This window comes from Pyxicephalus adspersus, chromosome 3 (genome assembly GCF_032062135.1).
Source record: "Pyxicephalus adspersus chromosome 3, UCB_Pads_2.0, whole genome shotgun sequence".
Lineage (NCBI taxonomy): Eukaryota > Metazoa > Chordata > Amphibia > Anura > Pyxicephalidae > Pyxicephalus > Pyxicephalus adspersus.
In genome coordinates this window covers 106,913,480-106,931,230 of record NC_092860.1, presented here as the reverse complement: position 1 = coordinate 106,931,230, position 17,751 = coordinate 106,913,480, and the positions used below count along the sequence as shown (strand labels likewise).

At 35.8% G+C, this 17,751-nt stretch overlaps 1 protein-coding gene across 4 annotated transcripts in view; it reads left to right on the top strand.

Moving 5' to 3' along the window:
• The window catches only part of FBXW7 (F-box and WD repeat domain containing 7), a 106,597-nt gene that overhangs the window by 40,933 nt on the left and 47,913 nt on the right, over positions 1 to 17,751 (top strand). Inside the window, exon 1 of one of the 4 annotated variants that reach the window (XM_072405915.1) lies at positions 1,263 to 1,514. The exons of the other annotated variants lie outside the window; for them this stretch is intronic. Within the exon in view, the coding sequence (XP_072262016.1) occupies positions 1,293 to 1,514 (222 nt within the window). The 5' untranslated portion in view covers positions 1,263 to 1,292. Of the gene's footprint in view, positions 1 to 1,262; positions 1,515 to 17,751 lie in introns of those variants that run through there. 4 annotated transcript variants of the gene reach the window in all.

Here is a 17,751-nt window from a genome sequence, read left to right as displayed (position 1 = left end):
GCTTTGCCATTCTTTGCATAGTCCGGAGAAAAGGTGCTACCGCGGCACAAGCAGCTAATGAGCAGCAACATTCTTCAGGAACAACTGTCCGCTTTCTGTCTTTACTCCTCTATCTTCTGCAGCTGTTCACATTTACAGAGCCACCACACTGATCCTTAGTACAGGCATTAAATGCAAGCATTTCAGAAATGTCCTAAAATGCCAGAGTCCAACCAAAAACAGCATAATCCAAATAATTGCTCAGTCCTTTAAACATGAACAATAAGTGTCAGTGTTAAAAAATGCTGGGGAGACATATCTTCTAAAATTTATTTTACAATAAGACAACTTAGATTTTTATACATTAATTTCATAATCCTTTAAGTGTAGGTGTTATGGCTAAAATTATACATTTTTTAATGGTAACATTTAAATAGCTAATTGAATGTTGTGAATAGCACAAGTACATCACAGTTACTGATCAGCTCTTGATTACTTCTATGAAAGATGTGTAGATGTAATTACAGATAAATCAGTTACTTTCAAAAAGCAACTAAGTTGCCCTTTTTATATTAACAAACATTCCTGTTGATTCTGCCTATTAGTCAAAAGTTTGAAGGGTAATGGCTGTGTTTTTAATTTGTACCAGCAGAGGGCAGCAGAGTATAAAACACTTCAATAGCTTTCCTGTCTGAAGTTTTATTTTATATCTGTCCTGCACCAATCCATCTCCATAACCAGGGTAGAGATTCAGGAACCAACTTATATTGTGGAAGTTTACAAAAACACAGCACCATCTGCAAAATTGTTGTGTGTTGTGTCTTGTAAATCCTTTAAACCAAAAAGTGAAAAAAAAAAAAGTTAGAAAACATGTTGGTACTTTTACATATGTCAAATATTGTTTGGTTTTTGGTGTTCATTTGAATCTTACAAACCCTGTCTATATGTGTATGTATATGTGTATATATATATATATATATATATATATATATATATATATATATATATATATATATATATATGTGTGTGTGTGTGTATATAGGATAATTTGTGGAATGCAGACGTTGCAGTGTGGCTGGTGAAGGGGCAAACAGCATTATACTGTACAGTAATTGCTCCTCTCTTGCTATGGGAGGGACTGGCAGCTGTCTGAATGACAGGAGCAGTCTGCTCCTCATTTGGAGTTTATAATTCCTTGCTATACTCGGATAGCATGCACTTCACCAAGCCTCACATAGGTCAGGACTCCACAGGGACAACTTAAGAGACAGGGAGAGGAGGTCTTGGGATTTCCAGAGCCACTTTAGGTTCTTATGTACAGGAAGCCATCAGATAGTGAATATGAGCATTTCTGTATGTTAGTATCCGCAAGTAAGAGTCCCTCAAGGATGTCCAAGTCTGATAAGGCTACACTGAATTATGATTTGGTCCCTATTGATCTCAAAAGCACTAAAGAAAGCCTGCCACCCCAAACTGTGATGAAGACTTTTTGTATCAGCATCATAGCTCATGGCCTGCCATTTTGCCGCAAACGGGTGAGTATTTCTCATTTAATCCGAAAGATATCTAACCACAAGTATGTTTTTTTGCCATCTGATAAGTTTTTTTGTCTGAAAAAGAGGTTTCCCTTTACTTAGGATTACTTTCTGATAACATCCAACAATACTATTGTACTATGTAAACTTTTTGGAGTTTATACTGCCTAAGATGTGTCTTGATTCTTCTAGTCAGGCTCCAGGAAGAGTTTACAGCGGGTTTGTCTTGCATTTATTATACTGAATATAAACACTTTTCAAATTTCACAAGCTTACCATGCACTCCGGTTAACCACTTTACAGCTTGCATAAATAAAAATAGCAAGTCGCTATGCAACGCTCGAGAAATAGTTTAAATATAGATAATCCTGAGCGCTTCGTCTGTGGCTTTGTACTGTCATTTTCAATATTCTGAAAGGTTACCCCATGCTCCAGTGTTGTAACTTTAGAATGTGAAGTTTCTGTGTGCCAGTTTAACATTTTTGTCGTTTATTGATGAGCACTATGTAGAGGGATTTATGATACTATTTCACATTTTATCATTTTTAGATAATATTAACAAGCTGTATGTTAGTTTTATGTGTTTTGTAAAAGTGTTAATATTTGTTTGCTTGCTTTATTTCTTATTATGATATATTGCTTTCTGTTGGTTTGGCCTTAATATAGATTCTTTTATAAAGTGATAAATTATGTTCACTGGTGGGCAAATTACGAACACTTCTGGGCGTAAACCTGTCAAATGTGGGGTCTATCAGAGGCCAATCTTTGTACTGGAATCTGAATTTACCTATGTGCCAGCAGTTTGATTTGTGGTATTTTGGCTACTGGATTCCTAGGACAATATAAGGATAATAAGTACGTTTTTGTTCATATCTACATAATATTGGTAATTGTTGTACACCAGGCCTTGCAATAATGGCTGTGGAGGAGGGTTTTGGTTTGAAGGTCATCACAGTAAACCGCAAGTTGTTTTGCTGGGGCAACCATATAGATCTATGCATATGTAGCTCCCTTTAAACTGCTAAAGAACATTGTACACAATTTATTCATTTTTCACTTTTATGCTTGTGATTAAACTTGCTCATGGCTACAAGAGGCCATGATGCTGCATGTCCTCATGCAAAAACCTTTTTAAAATCAGTTTTGTTTATTTATTTTTAATACACCTGCATTAGTAAGCTTCCCCCCTTTTTTCCTCCTTTGGTGTTCCTGGGTTTAGGGTAGATTAGTACCTCTTTTAGTTTTTACTGTTGCCTTCCTCTCCTTGGGGTGGCTTCCAGCTGATTCATGTACTAGAGAAGTATAAGGAAATAAAGATATATCATCAATGTGTTTGCAGACGGCAATAAACACCTAAGAAGTAGAGGAAAGTTATTGCTGCATCTCTTAAAGCGGTAGGCATGGTCAGTCAGGTCTTGAGCAGTGTAAGACATGATACTTGATTTGGGACAGCAACAAGTAGATTAAAATCAATTCTGTTTTATAATAAATTCCCCTCGTTATAACCTCTATGGTGCTTGTTCGTATGTGGAGGAGTGACTTTTTCCCCCTCCAATTTGATACTTTTTTTTGGAGTTGTTTTATTGCTGTAGTAATGGAGCTGGTTTAGGACACAATTTACAAATGAAGCTTTATAACTTTCTTCATTCTGATTTCCCTTATATGTCATAAATTAAAGGTCGTGCTGAAACATTTAGAAAATGTCTGGAGCGTGATCGTGAGAAGTAAAAATACTTCCGTTATGGGATCTGTCTGTTCAGCTCGTGTGCATCTTGTGTATTAGTTATATTGAGCGTCCATCAAGCTCCGATGACTATACATGGACATGGGGCAACGGGTCTGCCAACTCCATTTTGTACTTCATGTCAGTGAAGCACCCAGTTCTATTCTAGACATTGCAACTAACAGCATTATGACGATTCTTTAATAAAGCCTCCTTGTTCTAGGTGTCGGCATAGTCATCGGGACATATACACAGAAACAAAATATTTATAAAGCATGTGACATCTTTCTTTAAATACCTGATACTGAATAACTACCTGTAAAATGTTTGTGAATGTCACATTCACTGCCTTATTTATAAAAAGTACCCGCCTAGCTTGACAAGGCCTAAACTTTTATTTCTTCCAGTTTTGGGTATTGTGAGGAAAGAATATGATTTCTGTTATTCAGGGCGCTATTACCACATTTTATAAGACAGCAAGTTAGGAGTCATCTCTGGATTAAAGGTGAGTTTTGTATCACCTGGTTCATGTTTATCCTAGATCTGAGCTTTATTGCACAGGGATGAGTTAGGTTTATTGATCTACAATGACAGTTTTGCCATTTAATTTGTTAAATAAGTGCACGTCAATCAATTTTTCCCTTCACTTAATTGGATGTTTACACACAGGTTGGCTTCATTATTCAAAATAAAATTCCGCTTTAACTAGTCCTGTGAATTACTTTTCTTCAGGTCTAGAGCTCACATTATATATAATCTCCTTGTTTTATGGATAATAAATAAATAATATTATGATATTGTTCAAATGTGGTTGCTCTGTATGGTATTGACAAAACTGCTGAAATAAAGGCCATTCCCTATACTATTTTCTTCTGTAATGGTATCTCCAATAGTTTAGATAAAGTACTAATTCATATGATAAATATGTATGTTTGCAGAGAGATAAAGAGACCACTGGACACACTAATGATTTGGAAAGAAAGGTAGTTTTAGATTTCCAATAATGGCATCATATATTGGATGTGCCCTAACCTCTTTTGTTATCTGCTCAGATGATAATTAGATGGGTTGGAAAATCTAGCCATGACAACTGTATGCGATTATAAAAAGTGGTTGACTCGGTATTTAAATGCCCCAAAATAATCTCACTATTTTGCAGCAGGATAGGGGGCTTGTGCTTTGATTCACAGATGCACCTTTCATCTAATTGTTATATTCTGATCTTGTTTTAGCACTACTGATCTTTTATCATGTCAAGTGTAATAGTTTCATTGCAAAGCCATTGCATATACATAAATATCTTATGTAATGTCCTACCAAATGACTAAACATATTTGTTTTTATATTGTAAGAATAGCGAATATATTTTGTTAGTCATATTTTACATATTTATTATAATTCATTGTCTGTTCTTTGAAATATTTAAAGTAGCACATTGTGTAACCTGGACCTGTCATTTAAAGTCAGCATTTATGTCAGAATTGCCATATGTGATCAGGTTTTTCCATCCCCAGAGTTTGGTCTCAGCAGGTCTTGGTCTGAATGGAATGTAAATACTTGCTTCCCACTCTTGGGCTTAGTACGTCAATTAACAGGTCTGTAAATAGGAACTGTAGAGGGTCGTTATGCTATCGTTTTCAACCCTTTCTGATAGTAAATTTGTGGGATTATCAGAATTTACCTGCTTGCTAGAATTCCCAGTTATGTAATGAGAAAGATGCATCCACTGAGTGACTTTATACAGCAAGGACTGTATCTTTTCCTAGTAAGCACAAAGAACAATTGACTAAATAGTCTTTACAGTTGTTCCAAGGCACTTGAAACATTGTTACCCCCTAATGTGATTAGGAAATATATGGTTATTTACAAAGAAGGCAAAACAACCAAGTACTACATTTGCAAGACTTCACATTAAGTTGCTTTATTTGGTAAGGAAGTAGTTTCCTGTAATAGTAAATTGTCCATACACACACAAGATGATCTGATGGTCTTTGTTCTTTTGGATGATATTTGTTAGGCTAGGTACACACGTGCAATTGTTCTCGTCCGATAATCGGCTCAGGGCTGATATCGGATGAGAATCTTGTGTGTGTACAGCGCTTGTTGTCCATCGTCTTAATGACCGTCCTGGCGGATCCATTGACGAACAATTGTAATGGAAGTGAAGGCAGAGAGAGAGAGAGAGAGAGAGAGCAGTGGGGTGCCGCTCTGTCTTTACCCTCTTCTCTCCATAGAGCAGAACGGTGCTGTATGTACAGCGCTTGTTCATGCATCGCGCAGTCATTAATCATTGGAAAGGATCGTGAAAGATCCTTTCCAATGACAATGATTGCACATGTGTACATAGCCTAAGTTTATGCAGCCAGTGTTAGTCATGTCAGATGGCAAACTCAGACCTTTAAACTCCCCTACAGCAACTGTTTAGGAAGTAGCACAGCCTGGTCCCCTCCACATCCAACAGTAGTACATGGATAGCTTGGGTTTTTTTTTGCATGTTTCATCAAGAAGGGTATTGTAATATATGTCTTAAAACAGCAGGGTTTCCCATGTGCAAGAGGAAAGTAAGGCCGAATCTTGGCAATCAGTGGCCATGTTAAAGAACAGATACTCTAACCCCAGGTTCCTACAGGAATCTGACTGACAAATTGTATTTTTACATTTTTAAACCTTGGTTTGTATAAGCCAGCTTTAACTCAGTACTGAAATTATATTTGCATTCTATACTCTATCACATTCACCCAATTATTATACTGCTGTGGCATGCCATGCACATCAGGGAAAGTGATAACATTTTCCTGGGATTTGAAGTGATAGGGCAAAATTGCAGGAGTGCTGTTCTGTCATGAGCGTATAAGAGGACCTGTAGTGAGTTATGTAATCTGCCATTTCTGACTTGAAAAATACAGCTGGCCCATTGGTGTTTTTGATCCTCGCCTATACTACCTTTTGAATCACTGACTCTGAATGAGTATGTTCAGTAATGGGGGTTCAGTAATGGCACACAGGCTTCCACATGCTGGCATCCGGTGTGTAACTGAAACTATTGAAACCAAACAATCAGCTTTACATTCAGGCTTTCAGCTTTTTTCAGCAATGGCAGCTACCATAATCTCTCAGTGGTTATATGATTAGTCACGAACATAAACATTACCCACAGAACCTTTATAAAGTTTCAAACTCTTGTGTTTGTGATCTTGAGGATTCTGTGCAGACATAAATCTGAATGGCCCATCAAGATCTGTTTAGCTCCATATTGCCTTATAATACAAAAGAAATACAAAAGACCATTTGAGCTGCTATATGTGTTGCCAGTGTTATCTACTTGGCATAATGATGCTTCAGTTACCAGAAATGTATAATCACTTTCTCTTGACTTTCTGACAGTGCAATCATCATTCCCATAATTCACATTAGTCCTTCAGCCCTTGAATGTTTTGCATTATCAACATGACCTTTTGTTTAAGCTAATGATGCCTATAAATGATCATACGGCTTAAGTACCGTATAAATCAGATGCTGTTTAAAGTAATCTAGCATGTTGTGATTGCTATTCAATGTAACTCCCTATGGATTATCATGGCTCCTTGATTAACACAGAGCATAAATTGACTTTGAGAAACTGGAATAGTTTTCCTTATTTTTAAGTTTCATTCTAGTGATGTTTTCAGGAGATGCTGCAAAAGAATAAAGTATACTTGGTGAAAAAGCAATGTAAGTGGTGACAATAGAAGTCATTGCCCACTAACCATGTACTTTATTAGGTACATCTCTTTAACCTGTGTAAGTTTGAAATTGTGCATCAGAATAGGGAAAACGGGGATTTAAGTAAATTTGAACATGGTTGTTGGTGCCAGGTGGATTGGTCTAGTTTTGATTTCAGAAACGTATTATATTCTGGCATTTTCTCGCACAACTATCTCTAAAGTTTATAGAGAAAGATTTAGCAGTTCTCTAGGCAAAAATGACTGGTTGATGCTAGAGGTCAGGGAATTTGACCAAATTGTTAATAGAATGGCAACAGCACCTTTTCTTCAATACCTTTTCAGAAAAGCTATGGAAGAAAAAGTTTCTTGGATGTGCAGCCCACAAGTCTGCAGTAATTGTGTGGGGCTATCATTTCAATGGGGACAAAAATCATTGAGGAATATTTCCAGCACTTTGTTGATTCTATGCTACAATTTTTTTTTTTTTTTTAACACTAGCATTATTTTGATTGTTATATATATTCAGTATAAAAAGTAAAGTTGGTACTCAGAAATCAAATTAAGCAGCATACTAATAAAAATCAAAAGTCCTTTAAATATTAGTATAGTAATAGTATGTGTTATCAAAGTACTTTAAATATTAGTAAAGTATTAGTATGTGTACTTAAATAGCTTTTTTTCTTTTACCCCTCAGATAAACACAAGGTGGTGCTATTGTATTTCAGTTCAAATCTTTTTCCTACAAAGGGGGTGAAATTACTTTTTAACCAGTCTGTGCATTGAAATTATGTATTTTCCTAGTAATTTGTATTCACCCAGTATAGGTTTTATACTTGATTATTTTTAGTAGATTTCAATAGTAGTGTGTTTTTTTTTTTAAATCAGACTTTTAGGGCGAGAATTATTGTTAAATATGTACACATTTTTATATTTGTATTAGGTATCATTCTTCCAGGACTGTATATTTTTTTCCTGAAGGTAGATTTGGGTTAATATCCATTAATCTCCTTGAATTGGATTTTTCTGCATTATTGCTAGGCTGTCTGCTTCTGGAGCAATCAAGAGGTTGATCAATGAAATTTAAATCAAAATGCCTTACTCAGCCAGACTAGCAAGTTACATTCAGTCCTAAAGTTTACAAACTTGCAATGTTGTCAATCTCGCCTACAATATAAAGTATTTCAATCCGAAGACATCAAATGACCTTTTACCATTCATTTGACTTCCTGTGTTGAACAATGCCTGTGTGGTCTTTTTTAAAGATTTGTCATCAGATTGGCATATGGTAAGAAAAGGAATGATGTTTAATGTAGTAACCAGAGATCATCTCCTAACTCTCTCTGGTTGTGATAGGTTGTATAGACTGAACAGTGATTGCGGAAACTAACTTCTATTTGTAGCTACTGTGTACAACACAACATGCCAGCTATACCTTTAATAGCACAAAAACACAAATGAATGTGATTCTCCAAATCCAGTTTCCCTTTGTTACCGGAGGCCTTGATGTCCCTTGTAGATTAAAATGTATCAATAACTGTTATTAGTTATATTGTTTTTAGTTGTCTATGAGAACTAAAGAACCATGTCCCTCTGTCTCATGGATGGTAAAAAAAATAAAGACTTCTGTGTTTTATGATGTTTATATATTCAATCCCTAACAATACCATCCTTTTGTCCAGTACACTCCATTACACAGGAAAATGGCAGTGATTCACACTGGTACTGAAATCCATTTAACTTTGTACAAAATGTTTGACTGTGTCAATGTGACCACATATTTTACTTACTTTTTAAACATTACCACTGATAGTTTGGTAAGAAAGAATTACCGGTAGGTAAAAAGTAAATGTGATACTACTACTAACTTTCCAGCTGTCATTTTTGATCAGGTAAAAAAAGGTAGGGCAATATTAGACACCAGACACACACGCCTCCCAGAGCCTCCAACAGGAAAAAGTAATAAAAAGAAACATTGGCGGTAAAAATATGTTTCCTATTCTACATACCTATTTAGGTTTTTCATGTAGAGCAATCATTTTCAGCAGGGAGACTCTTCTCTGTCAACATTAGAGCTTATCTTCAGATTTTGGGGAATTGACTTGCAAAAAAGTACAAGGTTTTGAAGACAGTCATACACCTAGTAATGAACTTTACTTATAAGGTTATATAGCAAGGGTATACCTCCAATATACTGACAATTCTATTACTAAGTGAATTCAGGGCACCCACATAAGAAGACATTAAAAGCCTGATTAGGATTGATTTGAGGTTGGTCCTAAGCTTTGTAGTCTTTGAATGCCTAATGGCACTTAAATAGAAGAAGTTTCCTACCATTAACTACTGGTAAGCTATTTGTGCTTAATGCTGTTTAGTGTTGTAGGGAGCCAAAACATTGGCTGCATTTTCTAGTTTTATCTACTTGGTGGCACTTAGATAAAGCCATGGCTTGTGCAATGAAAATGACTAATTTATGATATGATTCCCCAAAATGAGGCAGTTAAATTTGGGGCTACAACATAACAGGTTGGTCATCTCGACTCGACAACACTTGGAAAGCCAGTACATATATAGGGGTGTCTATAAGAGGGTAACTTCCTGTTTATTTTACCTTCTGCTACTCTTCTTTCTGAGCTGTCAGTTTTCTATTTTTTTTCTGAAAATAAAAGGAAAAAAGGTAGCAGAGTTCTCCAGTTTCTTATCCAGCAGGCCCTCAGGAGAAGAGTGTCACGGTAGTGAGTCAGATATCACTCGATGTGTGAGACTTGCTGTCAGCACAGCGATTTTCTGCCTTTATAAAGCAGCATGGGCACTCTGGGCACTTTTGGGAGAAATCCCAGACTATGGCTAACATTTTCAGGGTGCTCCTTAACCATGACATATTTCAATGGGTTTCTGTTAACATATCAGTCATAGCATTTACTTTTAGATACATTTTAAAAATTGTTTTGTAGGTATTCCACAGTGAGAAGTTGTAACAACTTGAGAAATCAGAAATGGTTTTAATCCAAAGCCCCTTCTGACTATTTCTTTTGATTCCCACATTCTAATTGTATGCACCGTTTTAGACCTAGCAGTCCTGCCTCTTTAGATCTGTAAAAGGTTTTTCAAGTGTGTCCAGAGTGACCTACGTCTGTGTGTGCATGTCATTTCTGTATTGTAAACAACCAATATCAAACACTTCTGCAGGCTTGTCTGCTGATCTCTGATTGCTTTCAAGATGATCCATTAATGAATAATGAAATGCACACATGTGGTGAATTTCAATTTACTAGTAGAAATTCAGCTTTGCAATCAACCTGTCAAACACGTACTGTGTTGTATGATATGTAGTGACTCACTGCGACCGTCTAATGACAATGCTAAAGCTAGTGAACCTAGTATTCTATGAATTTCTTCATAAAGTCATATGTAAAGCATAACAAGTTTGAAATGTATTTTGTTTATGTAAATTGCTGAATTAAATCTTGTGAATTTATTTGAAAATGCCATGATATATAATTAGCTATAAATTAAATACATGGGTGACATATTTCATTTTAGTGATGTGTGAAGAGTGTATTATGATAAATATGTTTCAAGTCTTGTGCAGCATTACCTGACATAGATTTGCTAATTATGTACATTCCAAATTGTAAGGTAATTAGTCCTCCTGTATTGCCCTCTGCCTGCATGCTGCTTTTACAGTTTAGAGCAGTTAAACTTCTTATGTGCAGACGCCTCCATTAAACAGCTACTCCCCATAATCATAAATTACTAAATAACATAAATCCATAGTACTTTTAGGGAAATATTTTGGGTCAAACTTAAAGTGATCATGTACATTACAGTATTTACATATTCTGAGTCCAAAAAACACTTTAAAACAAGCCTTTATTCATCTCTGTGTGTATAAATATTGTGGACCAATTGCTTTTCAAACACTAGCCTTTTGCCCATACCTAGTAACCCCCCCCATTCCCATTTACAGATCAGAACTTGGCGAGATTCCCTGGTTCTGATACTGCTGTGCCACAATAGATGTGCTTGCACTTGTACAGCTTCTTGACTTCATCAGACTATCTCTGCTTTCTTTGCATCATAAAGGGGTTTAAAGGAATTGGGCTGAATGATGCTGGTCTGAGGATATGTAGTTGCAAAAAACGTCCTGGGGAAATTCTCTAGTTTGTATTTGAATATTGATGCAAAACAGGTTTTGCTGTTTTATTTCTTCACAAACTAATCATTTATATTGCTTTTATCTGCTTTGAATTGTGTGACTACGTAAAGATTTTTACCTATGTAAAATTTCCTGGTGCATTGTGTAAATTGAAGCCATTGATTCACCACCAGTCAATATTTGCTATAGATCAATCCTATTTCTTTATTTTTGTTAAATTCATTTAAATGACTGTTTCTTTATAAATATCACTTAGTATTTGACCTAACATTTAAACACAACACCTAAATGTTTGGACTTTGGTCTATATAAAATGTATTAAGCTAGTTACCACTAAAACTAAAGTATCAACTATTGGACTGATAACTTGCAGGGCTTTATACTTAAATGGCTGCAGAGACTTTTCAGTGTCTGGTAACAGATGGTGCTGATTTGTAGTGGTGCCAGAATGACATCACCTAGAAGTCTGCTTCCCTATGTAATAACATATAGATAAAAGCTAATGTCTGCTCCCTATCTGTTCTATGTATTTTGTGTATCTGCAGTGCCATCTCCTGTGTGATCATCTGGCAATGGCTGAGTGCTCTAATGTAAGAAAATGGAATCTCTTACAGCGCTGGCAGATGCTTTGCATTCAAGGAATACATGAATGGTGTACGTGTTGTATGGTGTGAACAGACTTGGATTGACGTTTGTCTGTCATTGGATCACATTGGGCGAGGGTTATAAATGAGATTAGGTTTATTGAGAATAATGCTTAGTAATTTGGTTCAGTTTTTTTTCTTTATGTTTTATAACAAACTTTCCAAATAACCCCTCAGATAATGTAATTTCTAGTCACAAATATAGTTAAATGACATGTCTGTTTAATTCCTTGCTTATACTCAGAAAATACAAAAACAGAACAAATTTCACATTTATTGATTGCATTTTCCTCCAAATAGTATCTGTAGCATTAGTAGGATTGTCCCAGCATGCTGAAAGTCTCATGCTGTTCAAATCAAAGAAGCCGAGTAACTAATGGAAGCAAATAGAGTTTGAACCATGAAACTAATGGAAAAAATGACATTGTAAACCTAAACTTAAAATCTTGTGTCAAAATAAATGTAAATTGTGTAAAATATATTTCAATGTTTGCACTGTAATCCCAACATTTGTCATATATTCTCTGGATGACCGTCTAACTTCTAAAATGGTTATGTATACTTTTATATTCAATCATTTTATGACTCCATCCATTTTAGCAGTGAGTAAGCAGTTTTCATATTTCCACTTTATGGCCACTAGAGGTCAGCTGTTAATCTTTCAAAAGGATGTAAGACGTCCGCCGTCCGCTGCATGTTCAGTAGAGCTGCACGGCTTTGTATGTCAAGTCATGTCACAGGGGTTTAGCATTGTTAGGAATACTGTAAAGATTGCTACATTTTCTTCTTGATTTTATTGCAGTGAACATCAAATTGTTTACACCTTCTGTTTATAATTTGTTTATTATTAGTAGGGAAGGGAATGCGTTAAAACTTTTTTTTTTTAATTTTGATACATTTACCTTTTGCTTCTTGTGATTGTGACTGGGTGTCAGAGGTAGGAGGAGTGATGGTATATCTCTTCAGTGTCAGGTTCACATTAAAACCCTGCTGTAAAATGCAGAAATTAGATGGTGGCTAGCCTTGTACATGGCATTTCTTCACCAAACAATTTTATGAACCATGTAGTGTGTACTGGCCATATGTGTATATATTACTGTGGAATGTTCAAGTATTGGATTGTCTTGGGGATGGGGCGGGGGGTGATTGGCTGGGAATATGCCCTGGCCACTTTGTCCTTCTTCAAATAAGGTTTGTCAGGAAATATCAGGGATGACATCGTAACATAACATGTTTTCAATTCAATTGGTCAAACCTCTGAAATGGGGTCAAACCTCCTAAACCATTTATACCAGCACCTTCTTTTGGGCTTGGCCTACACTGGCGAGACAAAGATGTTGTCATTCCAGATAGAACTGTAATGCTTTTAACATGGCCAAACAGAGCCCCCCTTGAGTCCTTCCTGCTCTGATGCATTTCACTCTTAAGGCTATTACTCATAGAGGGTTGCTGCTACAGAGAAACTTACCTGTTATTGTTCAACTCCTTGTTTACTAATGAAGTCAACGTGCAGGTAAATTCCCATGTATCAGAATGAGTAAAGGCTGGTGTTTGGTTGGAGGAATATTTGATTGCCAAGTTACCACTGACCCACTGGTCCTAAAGCAGCATTCATACTGCCACATTTATTTGCTGTAGCCAACACATTCGACTATTGAATCTTCCAGAAAATATTTGTAGCTGCACCTATACTTTTATTGATTTATCTGGTTATGCCATGCAATGGGTTATTGGTTACTTTAGAGTTCACAGGTTTTTATAAAACATAGCAGCATTAGTTTATTCTAGTTTAATATTATTGTTAACTTTTTATGTTTTGTAGGGTATATTATTTTACTTGTGAATGTCTGTCTAGTATTGGTTTGTGCTCTTGGTTTTTGGTCCAATGGCTGTCAGCTGGGTCATGACCTCCACAGAGTTAAGAGAAACATTTTCATTTTAGTTAATCTCTTCTGTACCAGGCTGATTTTTTGGGATGGAAAGAGAGCATTTGTTGCTCTAAGCTATACACTGTTTCCTCTTTCTGTCAGGAGTGAAATAGGTACAATTGTTAACTCAAATAATTAAACTAGCAGCCAAGGAAAAAAAAACCTCAGAAAAGTCTTGTTTGTTGGTACCCCTCTTACCATTCAGGTTTTGTGGTGGCCATGTTCTTGTAATGGTTTTAATAATTTGCCCAAAAAAAATTCTTGTCCAGGTTTGGAATACATTTTTGTACATTTTTTTGTGCATTTGCGTGCATTTTTTTTTGGAGGTAAATGTTTGTTACAGTGTGTATCCATAACATTTAGAGTATCACCTGCTGGATATAGATGGTAAATATGATTTGCCATATAAAAATATATTATAAATATTTTTTGTTACCCCTGAGTTGATTGGTTAATTGTATCTAATGCAGGGTATATAGTCAGATCTGCAGTCATTCTGATACATTCAGCCTCAAGAGCAACAGTTCTTTGATGGAATAAAAATATTTACAATTGATAATTATATAATGGGAATACATTTAGTGAGCCAGCAGAATGTAGTTTCCAGTGAGTTGGTCATATAGTTTTGTCCCCGTTACAATAGCTTTTTGCATCTGTCTAGATAGAACTAAAGTGATCTAACCAGAATGATTTTACGACTACATGCCAGAAGCGTGAAAACTGTGACCATCTGCTCCCATAGTGTTATGTTGTTGCTCCTGCATATAAAATAGACAGTGTTTGATCTACTAATGGCCCTTTATTTAATACCATTACATATGGTGTTTAATAGAGTTTTAAGACACAAGCACGTTATTACTATAGTGATTTTTCAGAAGGAGTTCTCAAGAAGCTCTGGAAGAGCAGGTTATTGGAATGAAGTCATTGAGATGAACCAGTGGCAGTTGACAATTTCATGTAGGATCCTTTAATTGTATATCAAGACAACGAGTATTTGTGAATTAGGTAGTTTTATCTGGATGCCATTATGTTATTTTATGTAATGTAAGGTTTTTAGCAGCTGCTTTCTAGTATAGTGGATGATGCAGTTTGTTATCTCATTAATGTTTGCAGTTGTATGTACGAAATTTCCCAATTGTTCAGATTGTATGTGTCTTCAATCTAATATGCAGCGTCTGGACTTGTTAGTTGTTGAATGTCCTTATACGTTGTAATGTCTTTTCATTTTTGCTTTGGGTTTCTTTTGTTTCTAATTCCTCTGAGCTCTGATCTGTAACTAAACAGCGTTTGAAGCACTCAGGGTAATTCTGCTCATTATGCTCCCTGAGCTGTATTGAGAATAGAGACAAGAGCACTCCTTAGGCCTTTCTGTCTGTGTTAAATCATGGGTAATAGCAGGATATCATTTGGTTATGAAGTCTATGGACTACTAAATAGCAAGTTGACATTGAAAGAAGATATGTTTCACACTTTGGTACAGTCTCTTTATAGTTATGGTATGGCAGCCTTTCTGTAATGTCTTGAAACATACTTATTAATGATACAATTTTCGATCCATACCATGTGAAGTGATGGGGAACCTGAGTGGTTTAAACCATTCACTTCTCAATACACAATAATAAAAGTTTTTGTTGTGACAATGCCTAATACTGAAGAGCTATATTGTTTTTCATGGAATGATGTAGATGGGCCTTTTAATTTCCTTATTTTGATTTGACATGTTTTACATAATAAAATCTTACTTGGTTGTTTCATGATCTTTAAAATTGCTGTCCTGCAATGGACTTTTATACTAGGAAAGTAAGAACTCCTGGTCTGTGTGCCTGACCAGTAATAATTGTATGTGAAATAAATTTATATTTGATTAAGGTGTGAGAGAAATCTGTAATGATATTTGTCTTGTTCAAATCCGTTCTTGATCTGACGGGGTAATTTTAAAGTATATATTAGAGTTTTGTTAGATGAGTGCCAAGTATATATACCTCACAAAGGTTAATAATAACCTGCACAGGAAATTTTGTATTGTTCTGCAGCTCATTTTTAAAACAGTGTTGGCCATGTGACTCTGTTGCAGCATATTGATTTTAATGAACTCCCAATGACTTAACAGCCAACAAGCGGTTAATCTCGAGCTACCAGTCCATCTCCTTTGAGTTCTTCTGCCAGAGGGTCAGTAATTAGATATTTGTTTCTCTAGAATGAAACTGCCCATGGGCTTCTGTATTAGTTTACAAGTGCAAAGGTCTGGACACGAACACAGCTTGTTGAAGCATTTTTAGGAAAGGAATGTATTCATGTTTGGTTTTCTGTGTTTGTCTACAATTGTTGTTTTTGGCTGCTCTTGTCATAATGCAGGTGTAAATATTACCCTTTGTGTACTTCTTGACTCCAAAGAAATGAATTTAATTAAATTTGTGCATATGTAAATGATTTCCAATTATAATACCTGAGAACAGAAATGGATGCATGTAGACAGTTAAAAGAAAAAATTAATTAACCTTGAATAGTGGCTTTCTTAGTAGGTTTTACATTATGACAATATTTCATGCTTTGTTAATATCCACAATTGTGTTTTGGAATGGCGCAAACAGACATAGGTTTACTGAATTATTTTAACTATTTTCTTTCAAACAGGATTTTACATTAGGAGCACAGTAAATATGTAAATGTTCTCCAAAGTCAAATATAATTTTATGCCAAGGCTGCTGGAGCCTTTGCCTACAATGCAGTTTGCATCCACTTTGCTGAGTATGTTGTGATCCAGGAGCTCCCATATTTAAATATACTTTGACAGCACAAGGAGATTACTTATTCCTTACTTTCAGTCACGTCTTGGTAGGTTTCAGATTCCTGGCTTTACTGGTGTAACACCCAAACTAGACCGATATTGCTCACATCACAGTGCCGGCATCACTGTTACACTGCTAACTTTTTTGGCAATGCTGGGGAAAAATTAGTGCATTCACTCAGAGCCTGTTTGGTTTCTAGTCAATATCTGGTGGCATTTTTATGTAACCTAACATGTATATGGACAGTAAAGCTTAAAGTTTTTAGCCCTAATTTGATTACACATGGTGTTTCCATACAGAAGAGAGCACAAAAAAGTATGTTTAGGTTGACCTAATAAAGCCATTTATTAACAGTACAGTATTGATCATGAGTGGAGTGTTAATGTTACACAAATTCTGTACAAAAAGTTTCATGTAGATTCAGGAGCATGGTTTTACTTTCAACAGAATTAAAAGGTTATTATGTGCTTTTAAACAATTTTTTTTCTTAAGATTCTTAGTCACAAGATGAAAATTGCAGTAACGTATGGGCTTCCTACAAGGATTTGGCGACTACTGGAAATGTTGGCGGTCTTGTCCCTTTTTACCCACTGAGGGCTCATTTTTATCATTAGTGAAACAGACTTCACAGCTGCGCTACATGTTTCAGTTCTCTTCCAATATATTGGCTCCTGTCTCAGGACTCCTACTCTCAAATGTGTGCAGCTCTTGTGTTTTCCCAAGCTGAATCACATTCTACACACTTTTTGCCAACCCGAATGTCTTAAGGTCTTTTACATGTGGGAAACTGCAGCTTGCAAGGTAGTCCTTGGACAGTGAGCACACAAAACAATCAGGCCTCTAATTCTTACTAGAAGGCATTTTGTGGCTCAGTATATCATGATGCGGAATACAGACACAGTTGCCAAAGTAACTAATAAATCTGGCAAAACTCCTAGGCTTCTCATTTCTATTTATAATTCTGCATTCTGTTCTCTGGGCTCTGTGGTTCCTTGCCATACAAGATACTACATCTGAATTCCTGTTTACTACCTTTACAAATCAGCCTTTTATTTCTGCCAGCTGCTGCTAAATGTGGTTTAATGTTTGTGTACCTTAACATTTCGGAGCCATTATCCTTACCTAATATATGTAGTTTTTTTTTATATCGGAGGTCTTCCCATCTCATATGCTACATAGCAAATATAGTGGCAATATGATAGGAAATGCAGATTTAGATTTCTGTTAAAATCCGTTTACTGCAAAACTGCATGGATGTTCTTGATTTTATTTTATCAGGTTGCTTGTGGTTCC